General features: G+C 33.2%; 1 protein-coding gene across 18 annotated transcripts in view; it reads left to right on the plus strand.

Annotated features, from left to right (window-relative positions):
• The window catches only part of DLG1 (discs large MAGUK scaffold protein 1), a 228,839-nt gene that overhangs the window by 197,655 nt on the left and 9,274 nt on the right, over positions 1-21,910 (plus strand). For 10 of the 18 annotated variants that reach the window (XM_064493982.1, XM_064493986.1, XM_064493998.1 and 7 more), the window contains 5 exons: positions 4,349-4,390; positions 5,168-5,203; positions 6,654-6,704; positions 7,210-7,311; positions 7,568-7,740. In XM_064493982.1, the coding sequence (XP_064350052.1) occupies positions 4,349-4,390; positions 5,168-5,203; positions 6,654-6,704; positions 7,210-7,311; positions 7,568-7,740 (404 nt within the window). The remainder of the gene's footprint in view (positions 1-4,348; positions 4,391-5,167; positions 5,204-6,653; positions 6,705-7,209; positions 7,312-7,567; positions 7,741-21,910) is intronic. The other 8 variants (XM_031453810.2, XM_031453824.2, XM_031453832.2 and 5 more) reach the window with 1 other exon arrangement.

Consider the following 21,910-nt stretch of genomic DNA (forward strand, 5'->3'; position numbering starts at 1 on the left):
ATATTGATATTTGTATAATAGATAATTACACCTTGACTACACCATATTTTCATCTCTCATTTTAATTGAGATTTGTGACTTGGGAGGAGACACAAAAATGATAACTGATTACCAATGTCATTGATTTAATTTTTCTAATCAGTGATTTAAGATCTCTTGAATGGTAGGTTTCTGTGCTTCATCTCACAGGAACTGAAAGACTTGAAACCTGGTAACTTGATCAGGTCAAGATTTTACGTAGAAAATGTTGATGGGGACAGAAAAATACCACTAAAATTCTAAAACTGGGATTGAGGTTATCACTTAAAATTACTAGCTGCTGACAAAAGGCTTTTATTATATAGTGGAAAATGCTAGAAAGAAGAGTGGGTCAAGAGCATTATTTATGGACTCAGTTATCTGTATTCTGAGGTTCAGGATACAGGGAATAAACTAAGCAAAATCCTGTGAGATTTTAATATAAGAAAATAAATGTGCCCTCATATTGGTATCTATTAAGCCTTTTGGAACAGGACTCATGAAGGGATTGAGAACAAGACAAGTTATTCCAGATAAACCTGTTAAAGAGATGTGGAATAACACTGAATATAAAGAAATACGTACATCTGTATGTAATTTCACACAACCTATGAAAAATAGGGTATTTAATTAAAAGAGCAGACAAACAAAAGTGATTCCCTAGAATACTTTTCATAGACATGAATTCAGTGATTCTACCAAGAAGAGAATCAAATAAATTGTTGATTTGCCCTGTTGACGGTAGAGGAAACAATAGGAGAAACTGCTTTTCCAAACCTAATTTTGACTAACAGATTTAGTTAAGAGTATGATGGAATTCTGGGAGGATGCAGCTAAATCATAATAGCTTGTGAAAAAATCTAGAAATAGAAACCTGTGTTCTTTTATTCTTTGAGAAGGCAATTTTGAAAAAATTCAAGAGAGAAAAACTGAAGATTACTTTAACAGAAACTAAAAGTATGCATAGTTCGGTAGCACTTATATAAGGTGCTCAGAAATGAAATCATGACATACAGTTTCAGACAAGGTTTGTACCTGCCTTTTGTATGCAGTTTATTTTTATAGCTTTCCATTTTGTAGAACACCTCAAAAACTTCCAGGTTTCCTGTTACATCTTAAAGACTTATTTAAGGAGATTTGTGCAGAACTGTTAGATTCTGAACCAGACTTATTTTCATTTGTGTTAGGAATAAGCGTTAAGAGTAGTAGTATTGTTTGAGACTGATGATGTGTAGTATTTAATGAGAGCAAAGAGATAACACATGATATAGTCTCAGAAAGAAATGTTTGACTAGAAAGGTGAGACTTAGAAAGATTTGAAATAGTTGTGATCATCAAACATTATAAACAAAAATTAAAACTTTAAGAATCTGTTTATATCATCTGTGTCAAAATGACAATATCCTTAAACTATAAATTTCTAACAGATCAATAAGAAACAGACTAACTCTCCCTTAGAAAACTGGACAAAGGATATGAGAAGAGTGCTGAAAAGATAAGCAAATGAAATAAGCATCTAAAAAAGTGTTTAACATCCTTAGTAGTTTAATATACAAAATGACATGTTTTATGCATCATTTTGGCAAACTTTTCTTTTAAAGGAGAACCCAGTGATGAAGAGGGTTCTGTGGAATGGCTAATTTTAACATATTACTATTGGGAGTGTAAATTGGTACAATTTTTTTTTGAAAAGCGTATCTTTTGACCTGCTAAATCCTCTTCAAGGAATTTATCCTAAGGATGTAATCAGAGATGGAAACAAAGGTGTATATATCAGGATGTTTTGTCTAATATTATTTAGAAATTATAGCCCCCCACAAAAAAGCTGAAATAATCCTAAAGTGTCTTACAATTGAGAAATGGTTAATGAAGTATGATTTATCCACATATTATATATTTTATAACCATTGAAAATCATATTAAAACATAAAGATACAGAAAAAATGTTCACAGTGTAAGTGAAAAAAGTAAACTATGAAACTGTACAATATTTCTTACATTTGTAAATAAACATTAAGGGCTATTTTGAATATTGTTGCTTGAACATTTTTATACTTTTTGTGAGCATACATATGCCTTTCTGTTCGGAAAATACTTAGGAAATGAATTGCTGGGTCACAGATCTATAAATATGTTAGACTGTAGTAGGTATTGCCCAAGTAGTGTTCTAAAGTGGTTATGCCAATTTGTACCACCCCTACCCCCAGAAGTATATGAGTTCCAGTTGCTACTGGAACAGATACTTGACAAATAGGTTTTGGTTTTGTTTTATCATTTTGGTCATTCTGCTGAATGATAGAGATATCTGTTGTAGTTTTAATTTGTATTTGCCTGATAAGTAATAGGATTGAACTCTTTTTTTATATGTTTATTGAGTATTTTAATGTCATCTTTGATGAACCACCATGAAAAAGACTATTTTTAATTTTGAGGGGAAAAGCATTTTACCTTTCTAATAAGCTCCCAGGCAAGGATGATGATGGTGTTCCAAGGGCAGTACTTTAAGTAGTAAGATTTTATTGTAGAGGAGTTACCGGATACGTTAAATAAACTTGAAGAATTTGATTGCTTCATAGCTATCGATGATCTTAGCGAACTCAAGTAGGAGAAATCCCCAGAAAAGAGATTGCAGTAACTTTAACTTTTTATTATATAACATGTCAGACTTTCAATAATAGAGAAATAGTAAAATAAACCCCACAAATATTCATTTACCCAACTTCTATAATTGTCATCTCATGGTTAATTTTGTTTCTTCTGTACTTCTACTCTTCCCCCTCCACTCACTCCGTTGCAATAATTAATGTTTCTTTCTCTTACATATTAGAGATTGCAGAGTGTAATACCAATTCTAGTATAAATTTAAGAACTTTTTTTTCTTTTTGGCATTCCTACTTCTGGGAATGAATTTTAAGGAAATAGGACAGAAGGTGAAAGCCATATAAATGAAAACAGTCATAATAATTTGTTGATGTTTGTAGAAGACCATTTAAAGCAAACTAAAATGTCTAGGTAATTAGTATTAAGGCAAATCGTGATTTAACAGTCAGAATATTATACAATAATTTTAAATGATCCTTTTGAAGTCCATGTGGTAACATGGGAAATTTTTAAATATAAACTTTAAAAAAACACCATTTTACATGTGCTTGTCATCAGTCTTAGAATTTTCGATGTTCCTGATATATTTAAAATATACATAAGATGATTAAGAAATGTGTATCTTGTCTTTGCAGGTTAGAATAACAGACTTATTTTTCACTATGACAGCAATTCAAGAACTGTGATCTTTATGTGAAATCTTAAGTTCTGCCATTCTCTGAACTTTTCAGTAGTACTACTTGATTATAGGAGACTGTGGGTGGTATGGTACAGCAGATATTCCTCCTCAAACTTTATCCTTTAAATTCCTTTTTCCTTTGCCTGACATAAGAAATTCAGATTCACCTCTCTCCTGTGGAAAATTTTGTTATTTGGTCTTTATCGATAAAATGACCCATTTTTTTAATTCGAAGGAGACACTTATTGTGGGAACACAAGAGATTACATTTACATGAGAAGAGTGCTGGGTATTTACTGAACAATCAAGTTATGAAATGGGGGCCACTTTGAAGGAGGGGCCAGGCAAATGGGTGTGTTTTTGTTTTACAAAGCAACCTTTGTCAATTGTATTGAAGCACAGTTTCTCAGAAATATTAGTCTACTTTAAAATACAATCCCACCTTCTAGAATTCCTTTCCATTTGACTTTTTTTTTTTTTTTTGAGGCATCTGAATCTATGGCATCCGAAATGCTTTATCTGTATGATCTCAGACATGGATTCTCATTTCTCTTCAGGAACAAGAAAGAAGCTGAACTAAAAGCAAGATATCTATTTACTTTTTAAGATATCTCTTCATTAAAATGGGCATCTGTTTGCTCAGATATAACTTGTTTTCTTTTGTTAGTCTCAGAATCCAAATTAAATGGTGCCGATGACATTTTCTCTTTGGGGTTTTAAGTCTGCAGTTGCACTAATTTAGGATTACTTTGCCCTCTTTGTCATATTCTACTTATTATTTGTGATGGATTTTTGTTCATAAACTGTATTGAACAGAAATGAGGCATTGTCCTTGACTACAGATCAAATTTTTTCCTTGCTAATTCATATTCATTTATTTGAAATAATTAAATTTTCAAAGATAATCAAAATGTTTTTAAAAACTCTTCAGGTATGTGTGGTTTATATTTCGACGTTTTGTTATGTCACCTTGTGTTTATTTTGGTAATTTGCTTTTTTTAAACTCATGACACTATTTTCTTTATTTCTTCCATTGTCCTGTAATTTCAGAACATGTAACTTCTAATGCCAGCGATAGCGAAAGTAGTTACCGTAAGTGTTTTATTTGTTCTTCTGTTATCTCTAGTAATAAATCCTTTGAGGTTTTTGTACAAATTTAATTTCCAAAATTGTAATAAAATACAAAAATTCATTTTACAGACTAGGCTGTTTGTATACACGCTATGTGTGTGTGTTTGTATCTTTTATAAGATGCAAATATCTATTTAAATGAGGTGTAAACTTGTATTTTGCCATTTATTTAGTAATTCTATTTTCTAACATGAGCATTAAAATAGTTTTCAGTAGTGCTAAATTATAGTTTTTTTCATGATTAATTTTTAACACAAATTTTTCTTTTTTTAAAATTATTTTGAGGTGTGATATTTAGGCTTGTTTGTTTGTTTGTTTGTTTGTTTACTTAATGGAGGTACTAGAGATTGAACCCAGGACCTCGTATGTGCTAAGCACACACTCTACCACTAAGCTATACCCCCCTCCCTTATAATTAGTTTTATTTCCTTTTTTTATTCTGTGTTACTAGTACTAGTGTGGGTCAAGTTATTGTTTATCAACACCTTTTGGTGAACATAAGAAACAATGAAGGGAAAATTTTCAACAGTTGCTCAAATAGGATTACTGATTTCTTTTTTGGTTCCTATGTTACAGTCTTAATATTATATTATTAAGTGAACTGTATAAGCGTGTGAAGTTTTTAAATATATTTGGGCATGGGTGGAGGGGAGGGTATATGAATATTATCAGTTGTAACGCTTTAAAAATTAAAATTGCTTTTCTAACTTTTTTTTTTACTGCTGTCTAATATGAAAGTAATCTTGATTACAGATGAGTATGGCTGCTCAAAAGGTCCATCCTGTTAATATCAGTCTCTAATATTTTCCATGTTGACAATATATACTTTTAACCCTCATTCATTTGATTGGTTGTTATTTTTCTGCGTAATAGTTGCTTGATGATTTTCTTTTTTGCTGTGGGAATGTGATTTCTTGTATTTTAGCATTCTGTTAACTTACAATCAGAACTCACTAGAGAGTAGTTAAGTAGCTTTCTAGACTAAAAAGAGGTAATGAAAGTATATACTGTCTGTCTCACCATTTGCATGAATTATTACGTGTGGAATATTCAAATTGCATGTTTTTGCCAATATTTAAAACATGTTTTACATGCAGTACTTTAAAAAGCAGCTTGTAAATATATGTATTTTATGTATTAAATTTGAAAACAACAAAATATACTTTTAAAGCAGAAAAGAATATTTGTACCATTATATGAATGTAAAAGGTTTACAGCTGCATACATATAATATAAACTAGCAACAAATTTAGTGAAAATATTGTTATAGAATCATCATAATCGAGGAGAAAGTCTTCCAATATGTTATCCAACATTGATTGAGTTCATTGAACCACTTGAATTGAACAATTGTTCCTGGCTTGTTTTTTTACACGTGTGTGTGTGTGTGTGTGTATGTGTGTTAAGAATTGAAATTTTTAACCCTTTTTTAGTTATTTTCATTGAATCGAGATATAATTTGTAGACTTTTCTATTTAAGATACTCTTAAGCTCTAACCCTCTTAGAGGATTTAATTTAACCTCTAAAGTACTTTCAAGATCAAAGTAAAATGTATTTTTTCTCCTTTACTATCTGTGTGATTCATTTTGTTAAAAGGGAAGGATTTAGTTTTATCCAAAGCTTTTTTTGACCCAAAATATTTTTTAATTGAATAAATGAATTATTATAATAATCAGAAGTCTTTATCAGTGAAATAGTGACACTAGTTTTACCTTTGCATTAGAAGTTTTTGGTTGGAAGTTGGTTGTAATTATAAAAATACATGTGTGGTATTAAATATACCTGGTACGATCAGAAAAGCATCATATTTTTAATAATAGTAAATTACCTAATATGCATATATATAGAACTGCTTGCTAAAGCATGAATCATTAAAAGACTTAATAGTTCTTAGAGTCTAAGTAAAAAATTAATAGCATATACTTGGCATCACAAGTGAAGATTTTAAATAGATATAATGAGAAATATATATTTTAAATAGATATAATCTGTAAAATACAGAATAACAGAAAGGTAGTTATTAAATAGCACATTTATATTTATCAAACTTTATAATTTGTCACCTTTTTCCCTAAATCCTGCCATAATTAGTTTGTAGAGTACCTTTTTTATATCTTTCCTATTTTCTCAGGAAAGTTCTAGTAAGTTATATGTTATATAAGAATTAAATTAGTAGTAGTTATCTTTATAGATTTTCTTATCTGTATTTTAACTTTCTAATAGGTGGTCAAGAAGAATATGTCTTATCATATGAACCAGTGAATCAACAAGAAGGTTTGTGAAGCCTGTTGATGTTTTACAATCTTATTATATCACCTTTGGGGGGTGGTAATTAGGTTTATTTTTCGAGAAGCCACTGGAGACTGAACCCATGGCATCGTGCATGCTAAGCACACACTCTACCACTGAACTATACCCTCCCCCCACATCACTTCTTATACCCAGTTTCTCTTTTGCCATTTTCTGATCTGCTTCCTTACAATTTCTACTTCAAAAAGGAGCAGTGTTTGATGATAGTAGCAATATATATAAACATTATCTGCTAAAATGCTGAACGTAACTTGGTTGAATTATCTAAGTGTATGACTTCCAAAAGAAGACTGACTAAGGTTTAAGATCTTAATAAAAAGGTTTGTAAATTATCAAGCTAGCCATCATTGGTGGAGAAAGAAAAAAGAAAGAAATTAACAGTTAAGGGTACTTTTGTTTTCTAATGAAATAAAATGTATTCATGTTTGTTGAGCATTTATTCCTCTTAACATGGAGTGTATTTTTATAGTTAATTATACTCGACCAGTGATCATATTGGGACCGATGAAAGACAGGATAAATGATGACTTGATCTCAGAATTTCCTGACAAATTTGGATCATGTGTTCCTCGTGAGTAACCCACATAAAAATTATTAATTCTTGTTCTTAACATTTTGTTATTGTGTGTGGTAAAAGTAAACATTACCATTTTTTAATGGTTTTACTTATTCTATCAGTTATTCCTCCATCCTCTATATTATTGTCCTTTTTCAAATTTAAATCAATCTCTGTTGTATTGAACTTTATAAAACAATTCTTTAAGTAGCAAATGGATTTGTTGTGCTTTTTAATATTAAACACTTCCTCAAGTTTTTTTCTGTTAAAGATACAACTAGACCAAAACGAGATTATGAGGTAGATGGAAGAGATTATCATTTTGTGACTTCAAGAGAGCAAATGGAAAAAGATATCCAGGAACATAAATTCATTGAAGCTGGCCAGTATAACAATCATCTGTATGGAACAAGTGTTCAGTCTGTGCGAGAAGTAGCAGAAAAGGTAAGCATCAAAGTGATCCCAGAATACAGTTTCTAATCAACTGCACCTTTCACACTATGAAAGAATGATGGGATAGAAGCTTATAATTCATATTTTTGAAAAAAATAAATGTTCTAACATTGATTATGTTAATGTTATGAATTTATTCAACTAAATATTTACTTCTAAGTGGCTTAGAAGCATACACGATGGAGTAGATTAAGAAGATCAACAAAGAAAATAATAGGAATGATAATGTGAATCTGAGAGGGGAGATTATTATTTTGAGGTCCTATACATTTGCTAGAGATAGACTTTGTGTTTAGCTCTAGCTTTCCAACATCTAGCATAATTAAGAAGCTAAGATCAGCACTGTCCATCAATAAAAATGAACCAGATGTTCAAGATAACTGTAAGTTGCTCCTGATACTGAGACTAGACAATAATCTCTCCTGAATAGTCATTTAATAAAAGATAGTATAAAAAATACTCAGTAACAATGTAACAGCAACAGATTTTTTTAAAGCAGTCTGGTGATATATTGACATTGAGCTAAAGCAGCTTTATGGTAGAACCAAAACCTTGTACTCCAGATGTGCTGCTATGCTTATATCACTCTTGGGGCCTAGAAAATAAACATCAACAAATTATTCTTTTACCTTCAAAACTATAGTAGTTTAAAACTTAGTCATGAAATACCTACAAAATATAAAGCAGTAATTCAGCCTCTCAGTTTTCCATCTATAACTGCTCCTTTTTTAATAAGAGGTTTGGTTAATTCTGATTAGTTTTAAAAATAGAAAAAATGAAAATGTTCAGTGATGACAAGAATTTTGGGAAAATAGAAAATCTTATTAGATGTTGTTAATAGGTATAGAAATTAATAGAACTTAATTTGAGAATAATTTGGCAGTATCCAGTAAATGCACATAACCTGTGACTCAAAAATTCTACTTCTTGGTATGTAAATACAGATTCACACATAAGGATTTTGTATAAGGATATTCATAGTAGCACTTTATAGTAGTGAAAAATTGGAATCAGCAAAGGGGAGTGAATAATTAACTGTTATTTATTCATACATTGGGATATAGCAGCTAGAGTAAAACTAGAATATTCACTAATTAGGTATAGCCATACTAATAAATCTCAAAATTATAATGGTGAATGAATGAAGTTGCAAAGGATATATACAGGATGACACTATTTATATAAACTTTAATTAACATAAAACAGCATATATAGTTTATTGATACATATTTCATAAACATAAAAACATACAAGGATATAAAATAAGCTATGAGGATATATAGTACAGCACAGGGAATATAATAACTATAAATAGAATATAACCTTAAAAAATGTTAATCACTGTGTTGTATACCTGAAACTTATATCGTACATCACCTATACCTCTACTGAAAAAAAAAAAATCACCAGAAAAAAAAAATGCATGGGAGTGATACACATCTACTTGAGGAGTATATGTAGCAGCTATCCAGTAGTTTTCCTCTGGGAGGAGAAGGAAGGAAATTGTAGCTTTAGCTTTATTTGTAATGTTTTACTTTGCTTAAGTTTTTTAAAAATTTTATAAACACACCCTCAGCCTAACTGAAAGGTAATATCCAAGCTTCAGATTACTGATAAATAGGAAAGTAAACAGCAAATCATAGCAAGCTATTTCACGTTCAAACCTTGTGGAGAAGAAACTATCAGGAAGTTCCACAAAGTAGAAATACTGCAAATAATACTCTGATCAGAATGCAATATTGTGTTATTAGGAAATCAACAACTAAAAGGCTCAGCCAACTGGAAAAAATTATTTATTTATATTGAAGTATAATTGATATACAGTATTCTGTAAGTTACAAGTGTACAATATAGTGATTCACAGGTTTTAAAAGTTATACTCCATTTATAGTTATTATAAATATTGGCTGTATGTCCCAGGTTGTACAATATATCCTTATAGCTTATTTTATACATGATAGTTTGTACCTCTTACTTCCCTATCCCTGCATTGCCCCTCCCTACTTCCCTCTCCCCACTGGTCATCACTAGTTTATTCTCTGTATCTGTGAGTCTGCTTTTTTATTGTATTTTATTGTATTGTATTCACTAGTCTGTTGTATTTTTTAGATTCCACTTATCAGTGATGTCATATAGTATTTGTCTTTTTCTGTCTGATTTATTCCACTTAACGTAATACCCTCCAAGTCCATCCATGTCACTACAAGTGGGAAAATTTCATTTTTGTGTCTGAGTAGTATTCCATTGTGTTTGTGTGTGTGTATATATATATATATATCTTCTTTATCCATTCATCTGTTGATGAACATTTAGGTTGCTTCCGCATCTTGGCAACTGTAAATAATACTGCTGTGAAAATTGGGGTGCATCTGTCTTTCTTGAATTAGTGCTTTTGTTTTTTCAGGTATATACCCAGGAGTGGAATTACTGGATCATATGGTAGTTCTATTTTTAGTTTTTTGAGAAACCTCCATGCTGTTTTCCATAGTGACTGCACCAGTTTACATTCCCACCAACAGTGTATGAGAATTCCATTTTGTCCATATCCTTGCCAACATGTTATTTGTGCTCTTTTTGATAATAGGCATTCTGACAGGTGTGAGGTGTTATCTCATGGTTTTGATTTGCATTTCCCTGATAATTAACAGTGTTGAGCATTTTTCATGTGCCTATTGGCTGACTGCATTTCCTCTATTGAAAAATGTCTGTTCAATCTCTTGCCCATTTTTTAAATGGGTTTTTTTTAATTTGATGGTAAGTTGTATGAGCTGTTTATATATGTTGGATATTAACTCCTTATCAGTTGTATCATTTGCAAATATTTTCTCCCACTCAGTAGGTTGTCATTTCATTTTGTCGATGATTTCCTTTGCTGTGCAAAAGCTTTTTTGTTTAATTAGGTCCTGTTTGTTTATTTTTGCTTTTATTTCCTTTGCTTTAGGAGACAGATCCAAAAAAAAATTGCTACAACTTATGTCAAAGAGTATGCTGCCTTTATTTTCCACTAAGAGTTTTAGAATTCCAGTCTTATACTTAGGTCTTCAATCCATTCTAAGTTTATTTTTGTATGTGGTGTTAGAGAATGTTCTAATTTCATTCTTTACATGTAGCTGTCCACTTTTCCCAGCACCAACTGTTGAAGAGATTGTCTTTTCTTCATTATATATTCTTGCCTCCTTTGTCATAGATTAATTGACCATAAGTGCATAGGTTTATTTCTGAGCTCTCTCTATTCTATTCCATTGATCTGTGTGTCTGTTTTTGTGTCAGCACTGTATTATTTTGATTATGGTAGCTTTGTAGTATAGTCTGAAGTCAGGGACCATGATTCCTCCAGCTTTGTTGTTTCTCAAAATTATTTTGGCTATTCAGGGCCTTTTGTGTTTCCACACAAATTTTTAAATTATTTGTTCTAATTGTGTGAAAAATACAGTTGGCATTTTAATAGGGCTTGCATTCAATCTGTAGATTACCTTGAATTTTAGCAATATTAATTCTTCCAATCCAAGAACATGGTATATCTTTCCATCTGTTAGTGTCATCTTCAGTTTCTTTCATCAGTGTCTTATAACTTTTGGAGTACCTCCTCCAAAAGGTCTTTTACCTCCTTAGGAAGGTTTATTCCTCAGTATTTTATTCTTTTTGATGCAGTGGTAAATGGGATTATTTCCTTAATAGCTCTTCCTGATAGTTCATTGTTAGTGTGTAGAAATGCAGCACATTTCTGTGTGTAAATTTTAAATTCTGCAACTTTACCAAACTCATTGATGAGCTTTAGTAGTTTTCTGGTGGTGTCTTTAGGATTTTTCTGTGTACAGTATCATGTCATCTGCAGACAGTAGCAATTTTACTTCTTCCATTCCAATTAGGATTGATTTTTTTTTTCTTGTCTGATTGTTGTGCATAGGACTTCCAATACTATATATTGAATAAAGTGGTGAGAGTAGGCATCCTTGTCTAGTTACTGATCTTAAAGGAAAGGCTTTCAGCTTTTCACCACTGAGTGTAATGTTAGCTATGGGTTTGTCATATTTGGCCTTTATTATGTTGAGGTAAGTTCTCTCTGTGCCCACTTTCTGGAGAGTTTATCGTCAATGGATGTTGAATTTTATAAAAAGCTTTTTCTGCATCTTCTGAGATGATAATACAGTTTTTATTCTTCAATTTGTTAATGTGGTGTATCACATTGATTGATTTGTGGGTATGAAAAATCCTTGCATTCCTGGGATAAATCTCACTTGATCATGGTGTATGATCCATTTAATGTATTGTTGGGTTCAGTTTGCTAATATTTTTTTGAGGATTTTTGCATGTATGTTAATCAGTGATACTGGCTTGTAATTTTCTTTGCTAGTGATATGTTTGTCTGGTTTTGGTATCAGGGTGATGTTGGCCTCATAGAATGAGTTGAAAGGCATTCCTTCCTCTGCAGTCTTTTGGAATAGTTTGAGACAGATAAGTATTTAACTCTTCTCTGAATATTTGGTAGAATTCATCTGTGAAGCCATCTGGTCCTAGACTTTTGTTTGTTGAGAGTTTTTTAATTACTCATTCCATTTTATTACTAGTAATTGGTCTGTTCATACTTTCTATTCCTATTTCAGTCTTGGGGGATTGTACCTTTCAAAGAATTTGTTTCTTCCAGGTTGACTATTTTATTGGTGTATAGTTGCTTGTGGTAGTCTCTTATGATCTGTTGTATTTCTGTGGTGTCAATTGTAACTTCTTTTTCATTTCAGATTTTATTGATTTGGACCCTCTCCCTTTATTTTTTTTATGAGTCTACCTTAAAGTTTATTGATTTTGTTAATCTTTTCAAAGAACCAGCTTTTAGTTTCATTGACCTTTCTTTTTTTTTTTCTTTTGGTTTATTTTTTGTTTTGGGTTTTTGGGGGGTTTTTTGGATTTTTTTAGTCTCTTTCATTTATTTCTGCTCTGATCTTTATTATTGCTTTCATTCTACTGACTTTGGTTGTTTTTTTTTTTTTTCCTGTTTCCTTTAGATGTAAGGTTAGATTGTTTATTTGAGATTTTTCTCTTTTCCTGAGGTAAGTTTGTATCACTATAAACTTCCCTCTTAGAACTGTTTTTGCTGCATCCCAAAGGCTTTGGATTGTCATGTTTTCGTTTTCATTTCTCTCTAGGTATTTTTTTATTTCCTCATTGATTCCTTCAGTCATCCATTGGGTCTTTAGTAGAATATTGTTTAGCCTCCATATGTTTGTGTTTTTAAGTTTTTTTCTTGTAATTGACTTCTAGTATCATAGCATTGTGGTTGGAAGAAAAAATGCATGATATGATCTCAGGTTTCTTAAATTTACCAAGGCATGCCTTGCATTCGAGCATGTAATCTCTCCTAGAGAATGTTCCACGTGCCCTTGAAAAGAATGTATATTCTGCTTTCAGATGGAATGCTCTATATATAGCATTTAAGTTCATCTGATCTGTTGTGTCATTTAAGGCCAGTGTTTCCTTATTGATTTTATGTCTGGATGTAAGTGGGGTGATAAAGTTCTCTACTACTGTTGTGTTACTGTCTATTTCTCCTTTTATCTTCTTAAAATTGGCCTTATATATCTAGGTGCTCCTATGTTGGGTGCATATTTATGTACAGTTGTTGTATCTTCTTGGATTTGCTCCTTGATCATTAGTCCTTTGTCTCTTGTAACAGTCTTTAAAGTCTATTTTATCTGATGTAAGTATTGCTACTCGCTTTATTTTGATTTCCATTTGCATGGAATACCTTTTTCATCCCATCACTTTCAGTCTGTGTGTGTTTAGACCTGAAGTGAGTCTCTTGTAGGCAGTGTATGTACAAGTCATGTTTTTGTATCCATTCATCCACTCTGTCTTTTGATTCCAGTGTTCAGTCCATTTACATTTAAGGTAATTGTCACTATGTATGTTCTCATTGCCAGTTTGTTAATTGCTTTTGGTTGTTTCTATAGGTCTTTTTTTCCCCCTTTTCCCTCTTTTGTTCTCTTGTGATTTGATGACTATCTATCTTTAGTGTTACATTTGGATTCCTTTCGTGTGTGTGTGTGTGTGTGTACATCTATAATAGATTTTTGGTTTGTGGTTACCATGAGGCTTTTGTATAGCAGTCTGTATATATGATTCTTGTAAGTTACTGGTCTTTCTTCATTTCAAATGCATTTTCAGTGCATTTGTTCTCTCTTCCCCTCATGATTACTGTTTTTGATACCATATTTTACATCTAATTGTTTTGTATAATCCATAACTACTTATTGTGGCTACAAATGATTTTACTACTTTTGTCTTCTAATCTCCCAGCTAGTTTTGTGTGTGGATGATTTCCTGTCTTTACTGTGTGTTTGCCTTTACCAGTGAGCTTTTTCCTCCTGTAGTTTTCTTGTTTCTAGTTGTGGCCTTTTCTTTTCCGCTAGAGAAGTTTCTTTAACATTTGTTGTAAAGCTACTTTGGGGGTGGGGGGGCAGTGGCGGTATGGCTCGGGGTAGAGTGCATGCTTAGCATGCATGAGGTCCTTGGTTCAATACCCAGTACCTCTATTAAGATAAACGAACCTAATCATCCTCCCACTTCCCCCACCCCAAAAAATTTTAAAAATAAATAAAGCTGGTTTGGTGGTGCTGAATTCTTTTAGCTTTTGCTTGTCTGTAAAGCTTTTGATTTCTCCATCAAATCTGAACAAGATCTTTGCTAGGTAAAATATTCTTGGTTGTAGTTTTTTCTCTTTCATCACTTTAAGTATATTACATTACTTCCTTCTGGCCTGCAGAATTTCTGCTTAAAAAGTCAGCTGATAGTCTTATGGGCATACCCTTGCATGTTATTTGTTTCTTTTCCCTTGCTTCTTTTAATACTTTATCTTTATCGTTAATGTTTGTTCTTTTAATTAACACTGTGTCTTGGTATGTTCCTGTTTGGATTAATTCTGTGTGGGACTCTACACTTCCTAGACTTAGGTGACTGTTTTCTTTCCCAGGTTAAGGAAGTTTTCAACTATTATGTCTTCAAACATGTACTTAGCCCCTTTCTCTCTCTTCTTCTTCTGGGACCCCTTCATTCCTTCTAGTGTATTTTTCATTTCAGTTATTGTATTCTTCATCTCTGTCTGGTTGTTCTTTATATTTTTTAACTCTTTGTTAAAACTTTGAACATCTCATTCTGTGCATCCATTCTTCTCCTGAGTTCTTTAATCATCTTTACAATCATTACCCTGAATTCTTTCTTGGGTTGATTACCTATCTCCACTTCACTTAATTCTTCTTCTGGGATTTTTATCTTGTTCCTTTGTCTGCAACATGTTCTTCTACTGCCTCATTTTGTCTAAATTGCTATTTGTATTTTTATATATCTGGTAGATTAGTTATATTACCCGACCTTAGAGAAGTGGCCCTCTGTAGGAGATGTTCTGTGCATCCCAACAGCATACTCCCTCTCACCCAAACTATATGCTCTAGGGGGTTCCCTTGTGGTGGGTATTAGGTCCTTCTAATGTGGCAGGCTAACTACTTGTGCAGCTGAGTAGGCTTAGTTAGCCCCTAGTCCAGTTAGTTGCTAGGCCCTCTGCTGTGCTGAGGCTGTCAGCTGCTGGTTAGTGGGGCCTCGTCTCAAGGTACCTGACTGCAGAACTTCAGGAAGCCCCCTGGGGCTTATGGTGGCTCATTGGGGGTAGAGTTAGGGTCCAAAAGACTTGAGGCTGTTGCCCACCCACTGGAGAATGAAGCCAGATCCCAGGGTTAGTGCCAGACTACTAGCAGGCAGAGCTGGGTCCTAAAGTCCAGCTGCAAAGCCCAGGGATCCTAGAGGTGGTGTCAGATCACTGTAGGGGAGTTGGGAGGTACAGTTTCTGACACAGTTGGGTACGAGGTCCAAGCTTGTGTTGTCCCGAATCATGTTTTGGCCTGCTAGTGGGCAGTGCCAGGGCCCAGCTGGTCCACGGGCAAGGTCTGGCCTGCTGTGGGCAGGCTGGGTCTGTAGTCTGCAGGACTGTGGTTTTCTTGTGTCTGGTGTCTGCCTCCTGGTGGGTGAGGCTGATCTAGAAGCTAGTGCAGACTTCTGGAGGGCAGGGCCAGTGCCTACTCATTGGTGGGTGAAGCTGGGTCTTGGCCCTCTGGTGGGCAGGGCCATGTCTAGAGGTGACTGTGGGCTCAGGAAGTCTTTAGACAGGTGGTCTGCTGATGGGTGCGGCTCTTCCCCACCTAGTTAGTTGTTTGGACTGAGGCTTCCCAACCTAGGCATCTGTAGGTTGTTGGGTGAGGCCATCTCTTGGTGGTAATGAGCTAGAGGGAGGAGCCCACCTATAATGACTACTCACGCCAGTGTCCATACAGTAGAAAACTCTCAAGTGTGTCTGCCACCAGTGTGTGTGTCCCCAGGCTGAGCAGTAGTCAACTTCCCACCTCTCCGGGAGACTCTCCAAGACCAGCAGGTAGGTCTGGCCCAGGCTCTTACCAGATTACTGCTTCTGCCCTGGGTCCTGATGTATGTGAGATTTTGTGTTTGCCCTTTAAAGTGAAGTCTCTATTTTCCCCCATTCCCTTGGGACTCACAAAATTAAGCTCCACTGACCTTCAGAACCAAATGCTCTAGGAACTCATCCTCCCGGTGCACAACCCCTAGACTGGGAGCCAAGCAGGCTCAGAACTCTCACTCCTGTGGGAGAACCTCTACGATAAAATTATTCTCTAGTTTATGCGTTTCCCATTCAGGGGTGTGGGACTTGATTATATCATGAGTCTGCCCCTCCTACCCATCTCGTGGTTCCTTCTTTATGACTTCACTTGTAGATCTTTTCTGGTAGGTTCTGATCTTTTTCATCAATGTTCTGCAGATAGTTGTGATTTTGATGTGCTCATGAGAGGTGAGCTCAGGGTCTTTCTACTCCACCATCTTGGCTAATCTCTTTCCCAACTGGAAAATTTAAAACAACTTCTTAACTCATATGTGAAAGAGAAAATGGAAGATGAAATTATAGAATTTCTTAAAAATAATAATGAAAATAGTACATATCAGAATCCATGGGATATATTTAAAACAATGATCAGAGGAAATTTCATAGCCTTAAGAACATTTCCAAACAAAAATGAATGGAAATAGATAAACTAAATCCCTAGTGTAAAAGGCTAGAAAAAGATAAAGGAAGGACACAATACACATAAAAGCGGAAATTATGTGGTAAGCAGAAGGAAGAAAACAATGAAGATCAGAGAGGAAACTAATAAAAAAGAAAACAGGAAAATAATAGATGAAATCAGTGAAACCAAAAAATGGTTCTTTGAGAAGATCTCAGAGTCCTTGATAAGCCTTTAACCAGCCTGATGAGAAAAAAACAAGTGATGATAGAAATTACCAATATCAGGAATGAGAGAGGTTACAGAATCTACAGATATTTAAAGGAAAGTCTGAAATTGAGAGACAACTTTATACCACTGAGTTCAACAGTTTAGGTGAAAAGGATTCCTTGAAAGATATAAACTACTTAAGCTCATTCACAAAGAAATAGATTATTTGAATAGCCCTATATTTAGTAAAGAAATTGATTTGTGTTTAAAAACCTTTCCACAAAGAAAACTCTAGACCCAGATGGCTTCACTAATAAATTCTACCAGACACTTAAGGAATAAATAATGCCCTTTTTCTACCATAAAATTTAAAAGGAGGGAGTACTTTACAGTTTTTTTCTGAGTCCAGCATTACCTAGATTTCAAAACCTGACAACACATTACCAAAAAACTGCAGACCAATTTCCCTGATGAACATAGGTGCAAAATTTCTAAACAAAATTTTCATGAGTTGGATCTAACAACATTTAAAAAGATAATATGTCATGACCACCAAGTAGGATTTATCCAATGACTGTAAGGTAAATTTAAGCATGAGAAAATCAGTCAGTGTAACTGATGATACTGAAGTAAAAAAGGAAAACCATATGATTATCTCCATAGTTTAGGAAAAGCATTTGACAAAATCCAACATCCATTTTTGACTAAAACTTTCTGCAAACTAGGAATGGAAAAGAACTTCCTCAGACTCATAAATAACATTCCAAAAACCCTACATGTATCATCATACTTAATTATTTTTAAAAACCTCCATGTTTTTCCCCTTAAATCAGAAACACATCAAGGATATCCACTCTCACCACTTGTTTTCAGTATTATAATAGAGGTCCTAGCCAGTGCAGTAAGACAAGAAAAAGAAATAAAAGTCATCAAGATTAAAAGGAAGAAGTAAAATTGTCTTTATTTGCAGACAACATGATTGTCTATGTAAAATATCTGATAAAATCTACCCAGAAAAATGCTACTATTACAAATAAATACATTTAGCAAGATTAAAGGATACAGTATTGATCAATATACAAAAACCAGTTGTATTTCTGTATACTTAGACTAATCACAAACTGAAATTTTGAAAAATATTATAGTATCATTAAAAATATTAAATACTTAGAAATCTGACCAAAAAAAGAAAAAATGGTATATTGGACTTCACCAAAGTTCGAACTTCTGCTCTTGGGGGGAGAAAAGCACTGTTAGGGGAATAAAAAGACTAGCTATATACTAGGAGAAAATATTTTCAAACCATATATTTTGTAAAAGACTTGTATCTAGAATATGTAAAGAACTCTTTCAACACAGTACTAAAGACAACCCAATTTTTAAATGGACAAAAGATTTGAAAAGACATTTCCGTAAAGAAGATATACAAATGGCCAATAAACGGATGAAAAATTAACTGAACACAGTCATTAGATAAATGCAGATTGAAACCATAATGAGGAGCCACTACATACCCATTGGAATGGCTAAGTTTTTTTAAACTGATCATTACCAAGTTTTGACAGAAATAGGAGAAAAGAAAACATATGTCCATAGAAAGACTTGTACATAAATAGTCATAACAGATCTATTTATAATGGGCAGAAACTGGAAGCAACTCAAATGTCCCTCAACTGATGAATGGATAAACAAAGTGTGATATAGTCATGTAATGGAATACTATTCAACATTAAAAAGTAATAAATTATTGATATACACAACAACATAGATGAATCCCAGAGTAGTTATGCTAAGTGAAAGAAGCCAGATAATAAAGGACTACACATTGAATTATTGTATTTATGTAAGGTTTTAGAAATTTCAAACTGATCTATAGTAACAAAAAGCAGACTAGTGGTTGGTGAGGAGGGAAGGAGAGGTTTCAGAGAGGCATGAAACTTGGGAGTGATGGATGTATTTAGTATGTTGATTATGGTCATGATTTGAAGGTGTACATACATGTCAAAACTTAGCAAATTGTATACTTAAAATACCTGCAGTTTATTGTATGTCATTTATGCTTAATCAAGCTGTTTGTTCGTTTGTTTGTTTTAACTGATAGTCCTCCTTGTGCTTTGGGGGAAAACAAAACTTACACTTTTAACTTTATATGTTTTCTCAACTACTTAAGTTTTTGTCACTTGCACATATTCTTTATAATAATAACAATTAGTAAAATAAGATTTTTTAAGGTATTAAGGTAGAGAATAGAAAAACAGAAGATTTAAAAAGAAATAACATAATAGACAAACTACTAGCTGATCTGATTTTTTTAAGGGAAAGTCACAGATAATAAACACAGGAAATGACGGGACATAACCGTTGAAATATTATGAAATCGTAAAAGACTACATTGTATATCTTTATATAAATAAAATTCAAAACTTGGTTGAGATGGATAATTTCCTAGAAAAATACAGTTTACCAAAATTGACCTATTAGAAATGGAAAGATTTCTATAGAAGAAGAAATCTTTAGAAGAAATGGAGCAAGTTACCAAGGAACTATCCCAAAAGAAGGACCAGGCCCAGATAACTCCATGGGGGAACTCTACCAAATCTTGAAAGGTTAGATCATCTTGAAGCTCCATAAATACTGCTCAAGAGCATTCACTTTATAAAGCAAGTCTAATATTGATATCTAAACCCGTCGAAAACAGCGAAAATTATAGACCAATATCACTTATAAATATTAATACAAAAGTGTTAAATATTTTAATAAACAGAATCCAATACCACGTTGCAAAAATAATACACCATGACCAAATGGGATTAAAGGAATTTAAAGTCAGCTTAATATGCGGAAATCCGCTAATATAATCTACCACAGTAACAGATCTAAAGAGAAAAGTTACATGTGCGTAGACGCCTCAAAAGCTTTTGATAAAATTCAGTACCTTTCCCAGGGGGAAAAGACTCAAAAATACAGAGATTGTTGTTATTTTTTAAAGAGAAAGAGAGAGATTGAGATGAATGGATGGATAAATATAATTCATTTTAAATCCTTAATGGGAGAAACATTGAAGCAGTTCCATTATGATGAGGAACAAGGCAAAGATGTCCATTACCTCTACTACTGCTGCTCAAGATATTAGTCAATGCTGTTAGACAGTAGAAATCAGTTAGAGGCAGAATAGGGAAAGAAGTAAAATTTACCTATCTCTGTTTCCAGATAATGTAGTATACCTGGAAACCATAAAAAAAAACTATTATAAAATTTATTTTTTAAAATACAAATTCATTATAAAATTAAAGACTTTTATAAAATCAAAGACATAAAACAAAAAGCTAGAGTCAGGCAGCATATAAAATTAATACGCAGAGATTAATAGCTTTCATTTATATGAAAAACAGCCAGTTAGAAGTTAATGATAGAGAAAACCTCATTTATAATATAAGAAATAGAAAATAAAATACTTAATAAACCTAGTAAGAAATATTCAGGCTTACATAAGGAAATCTGTAAAACACTCCTGAAAGACAAAATACTATACTTGAACAAATTGAGAGACACTCCTTGCTCTTAGCTGTGACAATTCAGCATTGTAAAGCTGCCAGTCCTATCTAAGCTAGTTTATATATGAACAGACTCCTGATAAAAATAACTGCCAGCTTTTTATGGGTTTAGACAAGTCAAATTGAAGTTCATATGAGAAGCAGGACAATGCAAAAGGAAAGGCTACAAGAGATTCTAGCCCTACCGGATATTAAAGCATACTATAAAGTTTTCTTAATTAAAACAATGTGCTACAGGCCCATGAATGGGACAAACAAGCCAGCAGAATAAAAAAAAGAATCCAGGAAAGACCCAAATGTATATGAAAATATAGTATATGATAAATGTACAATCTCAAATCACTAGGGCTTTTAATAATGCTGAAACAACTGGAGAAAAGATAAATTAGAACCATACTTTATCCAGTCACCTGTTGATGGACATTTAGGCTGTTTCCATGTTTTGGCTATTGTAAATAGTGCTGCTATGAACATTGGGGTGCAGGTGTCATCCTGAAGTAGATTTCCTTCTGGATACAAGTCCAGGAGTGGGATTCTTGGGTCATATGGTAAGTCTATTCCTAGTCTTTTGAGGAATCTCCACACTGTTTTCCATAGTGGCTGCACCAAACTGCATTCCCACCATAAAAACCGACAACATAATGCCATTTGCAGCAACATGGATGCTCCTGGAGAATGTCATTCTAAGTGAAGTAAGCCAGAAAGAGAAAGAAAAATACCATATGAGATCGCTCATATGTGGAATCTAAAAAACAAAAACAAGCAAACAAAAACAAAGCGTAAATACATGACAGAAATAGACTCACAGACAGAGAATACAGACTTGTGGTTACCGGGGGGTGGAGGGTGGGAAGGGATAGACTGGGATTTCAAAATTGTAGAATAGATAAACAAGATTACACTGTATAGCACAGGGAAATATACACAAAATGTTATGATAACTCACAGAGAAAAAAATGTGACAATGAAAAAAAAAAAAAAAAAAGAACCATACTTCACACCATACACAAAAATTGGCTCTAATACAATTGACAGAAGAAAACATAACTTGGGTGTGGGGAAAGTTTTTTAACCATGAATCAAAATTCAGATGCAATAAAAGATTGACAAATTTGAACACATGGAAGAAAAAGGCCTTTGCTTGGCCAAAAAAACTTTTCCAAAAACTATTAGAAAATACCACTACCAATGTTAAAAAACAGCTGACAGAAAAATTTGCAAAGGGCTGATATTCCTGAAATATAAAGAACCCTTAAGAATTAAGGGAACAGAGACCAAAAATCTAGTAGAAAATGAACAAAAGATATAAATACACAATCCCTACAAAAATAAGATATA

This window comes from Camelus dromedarius, chromosome 2 (genome assembly GCF_036321535.1).
Source record: "Camelus dromedarius isolate mCamDro1 chromosome 2, mCamDro1.pat, whole genome shotgun sequence".
In the NCBI taxonomy this organism is placed as follows: Eukaryota; Metazoa; Chordata; class Mammalia; order Artiodactyla; family Camelidae; genus Camelus; species Camelus dromedarius.